Source organism: Plectropomus leopardus, chromosome 14 (assembly GCF_008729295.1).
Source record: "Plectropomus leopardus isolate mb chromosome 14, YSFRI_Pleo_2.0, whole genome shotgun sequence".
Lineage (NCBI taxonomy): Eukaryota > Metazoa > Chordata > Actinopteri > Perciformes > Serranidae > Plectropomus > Plectropomus leopardus.
Window position 1 is genome coordinate 12,286,542 of NC_056476.1, and position 9,606 is coordinate 12,296,147.

Here is a 9,606-nt window from a genome sequence, read left to right on the forward strand (position 1 = left end):
ACGTAAGTAAAAAAGATGAAGAGGATTTACTCTGCACTACATCCCAGATTATAATGATACACTGTGGATTATAGCACTTTCTGTGTACGTGTGTGAGTAAGCAACGTCTGGAAATATTTTTTTTTTTAAGTTTGCAATCATCACTATCAGAACGTCTAAATACGTTTTCTATCATTGTTTGAGAATAATGTCATTAAAGTACATTTCTGAAAACACACAGTGCGTTGTGACGCGCTGTGTGTGTCTGTCTCACGATATATGAAAACATTTGGGAAGTTTTTGCAGGCTGCAAAGAGGACGTTTAAATGTGTCCAGACTATTTTAAGGATAGAGAAATAATAACGGGTTGGTATATTGAAGCTAACTTTAAAACGTGGAAGAATTGTTGTGATGTTGAAAATAGTTTTTTTTAGAATATTTTATTTCCTGTGACTTTAGAGCTCGTACACAGAGAGCTTCTATATTATTTTATAGCTTCAAGCTCGAGGCTTACTCTAACTTACAATGCGTCTAAAATTACACATCAACAAAACTTCCCTGAGCAACAATAGCGCTCAAAAACTGCGGTTAATGCTGAAGAAAATTTGAATTTCGTGTTGGAAGAGAAACTCCAACAAAACCAAGTTATAAAAAAAAGCTGAAAACTTCTGAAAATAAATAACTGCACACGGATTTGGCTCGTGCAAACCTTACCCATAAATTTGATCTTTATCCCTCTTTAAAACGTCGTTGACAGCAGAGCCCATGCTGGTGGGCATAACGTTTGGATGAGGAGCGTGGGCTCCGTAGTGCTGGCTGGCGTGCAGCGGCGGTCCGTGGTTCAGGTGGTGGACCTGGGGAAGCGGCCGGGGAGCATGCGGGTCCCCGTACATCGACGCCGAGACTCCGTCCATCCCACCGTAGTGGGCCAGCTCATCGTACTGAGAATAAAATAAAAATCAGAGCAAAAGTCAGCCGGGCTGCTCGGTTACTTTTTTAAACAAATGTGAAAAGTGGAAGAAAAAAAGCATGACGTGTTGTTTTGAATATACGCAAAGTGTGAAAATGCGCTGCAGCGAGAACAGAAAAAGTGATATATATGGTATCTGATAAACGCTTTGTCATTACCAAAAACATTAAAACTTCCCCGACAGAGAGTTTGGTGGGTGAAAAGAGCGAATTAGTTTGGAGTCTCCTGTGAAACTGCTCCACGACTGTCGTGGAGGCTTGTCGGTGAGAGCAGAGGCTGTCACTTTGCTTGAAGAGTAAGGGCGCTGCAAAAATGTCAAATATAGCCGCTTTGATATGAATACTTTGTGAATTTGCCACCACCCGACAAGAGGTTATCGATACGAGTGGCTCCCTACAGTGGATTTGAAACAGGTAAGTGTAGGAGATTTAAAACCTACCCTTTGCGCCATCAGGCTGCGCTCCAATAAACTCCTGAATCTGTCGTATATTTAATATCCCAGTCCCGTTTAGAAAGTGATTTAGAGGCAAGATTCCTTTTTCAACCAACTTTGCGACTTCTCCTATTCGCCAGTGTGGTTCAGTAGAAAGCGAAGCATCGGGGAGTTTTGCAATTTTTCTTGTTTTCCCTCTTTCCTCGGAAAAAAGAAAAAGAAAAAAATGCGCCAAAGTGAAGGTTACAATCGGCCCATCAACAACCTGCATGTAACTAAACTGTCGTGTCTCATGGCTTTTTGCCACTCCAGCTGTCAATCAAAGCCAGAGGTTGTCAAGGTAATGAATGAATGACGGTTGGTGATGATGTTCAAGAGAAGGGCGAATCTTTTTAGTCCGTTTTCATCCCGCAAGTCCGCGTCTCCTTTAATGCCTCCAGATCGCTATCTTGTTTTATTATCACTGTAAAAAAAGAAGAAGAAAAAAAGCTGAAGAAATTAAGAGATTGCGATTCAGATCTTCTCTTTCTTTTCCCCCGTAGGTATTTCGTCTATCTGGCGAGACTGAGATGAGTGAGTGTCAGCGAGTGTTGGCAGGTTGGCTGCTAGCTTGCTTATAGAAACAGAGTCAGTTCGCAGCGCTGAGCGGTGGGCGAATGAAATGACGGATCCCGGAAGTAGCGGTGGCCATAGCCAGTCCTACAGCAGCTCCAGAAAAGAGAGAGGAGAGACCAAATCTTGTGATATGCAGAGTATATGCGAGGCGCAGGGACGGCTTCAACTCCACACTGGGGGTAAAAAAGCCAAACACAGCTCCAAACTCCCACCCAATTCTTTTGCGCCGTGAAGAGTCCTGAAGGAAAAAAGGCAAGAGAAGACTGAATGAGGAAGGTTTAGCAGCGCGGACACATCGACTGCAGCTCAAATCAAACATAATATTCAACACATGAATAATGATTTAGAGTAAAAAGTTTATTTTAACGCACAATTACGCATGCAAACTTTTACGCACGGTTATAAGAGATACATATTTGAACTTTTATCCACAAAATATTATAAAACATCTTCACAGCTGAGATTAATACAAAAGCATGACGCTTACTTGTTATCTGTTTTGTGCTTATAAGCTGCTGTGCCTAATATCTCAGTAATACCTCCTAATCTTACAGCTAATTATCTCTCTGCTCTTTTTTTTTTTTTTTTTTTTTAGCAAATTAAACGACACGCAGCACCCCTCTAAGCCCAGAATGAACTTTTCCAAGAGGAAAAAAAAGCTTTTGTGGAGAAAGTAATTTTGTATGTTTCTTTCGTCCAATCGCGTCTCTTGATAGAAATCCGTGCCTTTACCTCAGAGTAGTCAATTATCAAAGCTCCCCGAGATCATCAATCATGTGAGGAGATTGAAGTTTAGAGGAGGAGCTCCGGCCATCGATTGCAGTGGAGCCCTTTTTGGAGCCTGAGCACTTTTACGCACAAAACAGAAAGCAGGCCATCTATCTATCTTTCTATCTATCCCCACTTTTAATATTCCATCAATGCTAATATGGCATCATGGCTGTATTGATAGACTCTCACATAAAGGCTCCATTTATGGCTCCGTGACATTTTTTTTTTATTTTTTTTGATGGTGGAAATTAATTATTCACAGGTTAGGATTAAGGTAGACACACGCTCAGGGGAAAGATGGGCTGCGGCTACCGGTGGAGGGTCAATAAACTCTCCCAACAAACAAAAACAGAGTTGAGGGTCGATTATAGAAACAGCAGTTTTTTTAAGAAGAAAAAAAAACGATTTAATAAATGAAACCGTGACAACAGTTATGTTTGTTGGCATAAAGGGGGGTGGGAAGTGTAGGACTGCAGGGTTTGACAAACGGCTGTGTGGACATTTCAACGTGCAATACCCCGGGAAGGAGCTGCAGAGCGGTGCGCAGAGAGAGCCAAGGCACTCACCGTCTCCAAGTCTCTCTTTACACTCTGTAAACACAACCAGTCCGGCTGCTATTGAAGACTGATATTTTTATAAGCTAAATACTATGGTTCACATTGATTTGTGCTCTAACGCTTGACTTTTTTTTCAACCTCCTCCTTTGGACAAGCATGGTGAGTAGAATAAAGCTTATACTGTATCTTTTCTTGTGAGCGCGCCTCCTTACGCGGCGCAGTGAAAGTTTTTGAGTATAACAATACTCTTATATGTTTGTTTAATCCGCGCAAAATATCCTAAAAACTAAAAGCGATTTTTAAAAAATACTTTGAAATCTTTCATTTTTGCCGCATTTTCTCCGTATTTATTATGAAAATATGTGATTTGCCCCCGAGGAGAGTGATGTAAACACCCGAAGAGCGTGTGAAAATAGCAGAGGCTAATTACGCGTGTCCAATGCACCGCTCCACAGAAACACATCCTTCCCTATAAAACTTCCCAGCAACGACTACCTCTAATCTAACGACGCGGATTTTTTTTAAACTCCTTCCTTTTGTGAACTATTTATTTGAGTAATTAATGGGAGCCATAAACACGACGCATCATCATTAACGACATTTAGGGCTTGCGAAATGGGTTAATTTCGCTTAATAACAGTCTTCTGACGCGACATTACACAAGTCGGTGTTTAATTTTCTAATTTTATTTTAATCATCATTCACTCAATAGGTAATTAAAATTAATTTTCCCCTCATAAACAAGACCTGTGCCAACTTAAACTCCCCTGCTTACAACCTGAGCGCGTTTACAAGCCAGATTATTCCACTAGGACACCTATTACAGACAATTTTAAGCAGTTTTAGATTTCTCAGTGACTCTTTTTCAGGTGCGCACACATCTTACGAAAAAAAAAAAAATCAGTGGATGGCATTAACAGGCGGTAAAATTTCATCTGGTGGTGTCAAATTGAGGTCAGTTTAGGGTTAAAGCTCTCGGTGTCCGTGTGGGACATGGCCAGCTGCGTTTGGATTCATTAGAGGGGGGAGAGAGGATCCATTTCAAGGAAAACACTACTGGGACAATCAGCAGGCTAAAGATCCACTGCATGTCACATCCTAAAGGTGCAACCAGGACCCGCCTGCATGCCACCGCACCAACTCTTCTGTTTATTCTTTGCAGGACTTCCAATCCTCTCCTCTCTCCCTCCTCTATCCCTGCAGGGCTCTCACACACAAGCCTGTTGCTAAATATGGAGAGAAAAAACGCATTGTTGATTTAATTCCCTCAAAAAGATCACTGATATGAAACGAGCTTCAAATCCTCTTAGTGACCTTAAACACTCCTGGAGAAACAATTGGCGCTCAACGGCAGGAACAAATAAAATCGCCCTAATCTTGTTTGTAACTTTGTTCTTCTTTGGCCCTCTTCAGTATTTGAGATTATGTAAATGAGAGGAGCTAATGTATAGAGGCGATGAGATAAGACTGGATCATAGACTGACTACTGGAGAGGCTCGGGAAGTAAAAACCTTGCTGCATGCCCATTTTTGCTTTTTTTTGGCAATAGTTTTAAAATTAAACAAATGCAGCTGCTGGTGCGTAATTTAACTTTAAAGTTTACTTTTGCATAAAGTTTATTAAATTTCGCTTTGCATTATTCCTGCTGTAAACAAGACTCCTTTAATCATCTCCACAAACTAAATTTTCTTCATTTTCGAACGTTTTTGTTTTTGTTTTGTAAATATAATTTTATTTATGATTTGTTTATAACAATTTGGCTCCTCCGTGTTCCCTCTATCTCAGAAAGCATTACCTCAGTCATCTGAATCTGAACTCTTTTTGACCCCCGGAGTGAAATGTGACTATAGGGTTTCAGAAAGTGGAGTGAGCAACTCAAATACTTGTAAAAGTTTCGCGACTAACTGTAAATTCTTCAGCTCCAAAGCCTCATTTTCCCCTCCACCGATTCTCAGAGTCTGGTGTCAGAGGGTTAGTAAAGGGAGGAGGGGGAGAGACACACACACACACACGAAATGTAACTGTGGCTTTCCCTTTATAGACTCACTGGCAATTATGCGGCCCTCTAGCGACACCTGGCGGCCGCAGCCGTTGCCGAGGTGTCGAAAGCGTTGCAACAAACGAGAGAAGGCCCACAAAATTAAAAGAAAAAAAGGAATAAATTTACACAAAAACTACACACAAATATCAACAAAATTATATTTTAAAATTAAAACCAAAGCGACTGCAATCAAATTATTATTTTCTGACAACACATCAACGTAAATCTAAAATATGAATATTAGAAAATGCAGATTTTGTTTTAGTGTCCAAATCGTGCTTTTTTTTTTTCTAATTCTTAATTTATTTGCTGGCGATATTTTGACCATAAATTCAGTTTTAACAGTTTATACCGTCACAGCTGAAGCTGTTACAAGACTCTGACTGTGTGTCACAAAATGGAAAAATGTGGCCTTTAGTAGTCCTAGTTTGTCTCTAATTAAGTCTGCAAAAATTATTTTTCAACTTTTGAACTGATGTGATTTTCAAATTAATTTTGAATGAAAGTTGTACTTCCATATTTATATATTAATCCGAAATAGATAAATCAGTATTTAATACGCAACCTTTTATCTAAACCAACAAACAATGACGCTTCTATATTTTAATATTAATACAATCTTCATTTTCTGCTAATATACGCGTCATTTCTCGTTAGAATAAAGTATGAGACCTGCAAGAGTTAAACCATCCCAAAGTGAAGCCTAAAAATATTGAAAGAAAAAAACAACATTAAAATAAGTATTGTTTTTATTGGGAAAACAGCGCGTAAAAGTAATAAACACATTAGGAAAATATCAAAGTAAGAGAAAAAAAATCTTTTCTATGGCGTTAAATTCTTAAAGATGTAAAAACACAGCGCGTTTTTTTTAAACGAATTTTTAAAGCAAAGAGGATTTGTCTAAAATGCAAAAATAAATATATTTGTGTGGAACTCGCAGCTCTGTGGCATGTGTGCAGCCTCTGTGCAGCCTCAGCTCTGCTCGGCTGTGACACAGTTTGAACAGGTCACCGCCGAGATTAGAGCCCGTCGTTAACGCCTGTGCGGATACACCAAATGCTGATTTAATGAGCTTGCATTGGGTGTTTGTCCCAGAATACCTGGTGTGCATGTTAGTAACGCCACACACTATAATCCCTGTGTTTCCCCCTTAACACGTGGCTTTAGGGACAGCCTATACCCACATCCACAAAGGCGCGTGAGCAGATTTGAGTATGATTTTTTTCCCCTTTTTATTTCAGTTAGATTGAACAGGTCGAAGCCTATAAGGCCCGTATCCAGCCACATTACCAGATGTAATTGAGAGAAGTTTAAGTGGAGGCCGGGAAACCGAGGAGTTAATAGCGGTGACCCTCTTGCTGTGCCTCTGTCGCTCATCATTTATCAGGCTTAAGGGGCTTAAACAGGCAGCACAGACCCACCTTTTATTACATATCAAACCCTCTCTCCCTTATCTACATTATAGGAAATGCATGCATCGTTGGCTGTTATGCGGATTTGGAAATAGAAACATGTCCAATAAAGTCGCCCTCCTCCGCTGATCAGAGGAAATATGGCTTTAGGCGCTGCACAGACAACCCCAGCGCTTTAAGCCTTTATTAAATTGTCTTAATTCCCCCTCTCCACTTTGAAATGAATACAAATTCCACTCTTGTGTTGTTTGTCCGGAGCGGAAGCGGGGGAAATGTTTTCATGGTTCCAATATGATTATAAAATTGTTAAAGCCTCTGAGTGCAAGCAAAAAAAAAAAAAAAAAAACTGTTAAAACTTGTGCACGTCCGAAATAATGCATGCAGCGTCCAAACGCGGGGAGTGTCAGGGACATTCAACAAGGCTGTAAAGAATTTGCATATCCTTTCCCAACTCAGGCCGAAGATAGCAGGCGAAACCTATCTGCACAAATGGACGCTGCTTTATTCATATAATTAATTAAAAGGTGAGGAAAAAGAGACGTCTTTGTGAAAAGTTGGATATTTTTAGCCTGTCTTCTGTGATTTGCGTCATTCTCCCTTATTTATAGCCTTAGTTAATTACACGTCCTTTACAAGGGGACAATTAAAACAGCTGCTTCGTTATTTTTGTGATTTAAAAATGGCTTTTTAGAGAAAAAGCTAAAATCAATTTTATTTAATATTTGAGTACACGAGAGATTTATTGTGTGTTTTTTTTCCTTTAAGAAATGCTGCCACAGTGTTTCAGTTAAACTTCAGGGCCACGTTGTCTCCTGGTTTCCTCCAAGGAGAGCTCAGTCAGTCAGCCTGAACGCAGCTGCATTCACATGGAGTGACGGATTTTGATATTCTAGTCACACAACAGAGTAAACACTGCTCTCCTATTCAATAAACATCATTGACAAGGTTCCATATCCAGCTATTTGAAATACTGAGCCAAATCCCATTAAAAATACGCATTTTTTTATTTATAAATGAAGAAAATCACTCTTATTTTTTTCTTCTAGTTGTTTCAAACGAAAAAGTTGAAAAAATGATGTGCATGTTGTGACAAAAAATAATGTAATTTTTGTAATTTTGTGATGATTTAATGTAACAGCATTAAAGACATTTTAAACTGTCTTTCGCTTTTCTCTTCTCTTTTTCAAAATGTGTACTCATGTGAAACACAACCAAGCTCATAAGAAAAAGGTTTCACTGAATATCACACACACACACACACACACACACACACACACACACACACACACACACACACTATAATCTAATCAAATGACTGAACCCAAGAGACATAAAGTGGTTATTTGAGTTATAATAAACTTGCACTTCTCTCTTGTTAATGCATTTAAGTAGTAACCCAACTATGTTTGGTCTCCCTTCACAGCATGGGGCAGTCCCAGCAGAAAACACCACTACTGAAGCCTCAAAAACACACACACAACTTGCTTAACACAACACACTCTTCCTCATGACTCCACTCATACTTGCAGAAAACAATGCAAGTAAACAAATGCAGATAGTTTGTTTGTTTTGTTTTGTCCCGCTTGTTTTTTTTTTGTTTTTTTTTACTGTTCCCATTTCCATCTTCTCTCCCATACCCACAGCCCAGCTCTCTCCCTCCCTCCCCCCCTTTCCTCCCCTCCCTCCCTCCTCTCTGGTTCTGCAGGAGTTCACATGATCAAGCAAGGTACCCAGGTAATTACCTGGCATTGTCAAATAAAGCGACCACTGATTCAAATGAGGAGTGAAATATCAAAGACCGGCATTGCCTTTGCAGCCACTACTTATCCACACAGGAGACAGAGAGGAGATCTGAGAGCTCGGGGACCTGCAGGGAGGCAACAACAACACTCAGCCTTCCCTTCCTGGATAAATATCACCAATGGAAGCAACAGAGCCAAACATGCCCAGGTTCACCAGTAACAGCAGATTTATTTGTATTACATATCCTACTTGTCCGTTATTAGCTCGTGGTATCCTTTATAGTGGCTGCAGTGCAACTTTAACAAGAGGGATTTTGCTGTTTTCCTGGACCTTCCTGATATGCAGACGTGCTCGGAGGTTCTGATTGTGCGCTGAAGCTGTCATAAGCAGACAGGTCATGCATTGTTACCAAACTTCTGTTACAGCATTTATTCTATATTTGTGGATCAGATACAAAGGGAGGAATAAAAAGAAGCTATAGACGCCAAGATTAGAGCTGAACGCTGTGTTAATGTCTGGCAGCGCAAAAGTCCAAAGTCCTCAGCGTGATTGGCTCAGATAACCGCAGCAATCATTCAGAATTTGCAGAGTTTCTATTTTATTTTCTTGCTGAGAGTTGGCTCAAATTAACTTTTTAAATCAGCGTGCACCCCTTCTCTCTCATAACATAATTTAATATACTGTGTAATTTCTCCTGCTGGTGCCTTGATTCGAGCACGGCTGACAACAAGACCTTTGACACTTTGACACAGTAAGTGGAAGGTGATCTCAATGAGCAATGTCATCGCTGTGGAAACAACCCCTTGTATACGAAACCTCATTTCTGCTCCCCTCACGTTCCAACAAGACAAGCGGCGTCCTGGGATTTCAGTTGAGCACAGAGAGAGTACCTGTAATTTGACTTGCCACGTCTAAATGGAAGTTGAATAGGTTACATTGTGCAACAACAAATAAAATGCTCGCAATGCTTTAGTGACTGTTTTTCATGGTTGGAGGCGAAATAAGGCTGGTGACGATGTTTGAGTGTTTAATGCTATAAACACACAGACTTCCCTCCCTCTGGCATATGGAAGGCTCCCAGGGAC

At 40.2% G+C, this 9,606-nt stretch overlaps 1 protein-coding gene across 5 annotated transcripts in view; it reads right to left on the minus strand.

Moving 5' to 3' along the window:
- Positions 1–2,679, minus strand: part of meis2a (Meis homeobox 2a) — an 89,689-nt gene extending 87,010 nt beyond the window's left edge. For 3 of the 5 annotated variants that reach the window (XM_042500276.1, XM_042500278.1, XM_042500275.1), the window contains exons 1-3: positions 2,485–2,669; positions 1,389–2,235; positions 694–920 (exon numbers count right to left, since the gene is read on the minus strand). In XM_042500276.1, coding sequence (XP_042356210.1) covers positions 694–920; positions 1,389–1,400 — 239 coding nt within the window. In that variant the 5' untranslated portion in view covers positions 1,401–2,235; positions 2,485–2,669. Of the gene's footprint in view, positions 1–693; positions 921–1,388; positions 2,236–2,484 lie in introns of all 5 variants that reach the window. The other 2 variants (XM_042500279.1, XM_042500280.1) reach the window with 2 other exon arrangements.
- Positions 2,680–9,606: the final 6,927 nt, after the last annotated feature.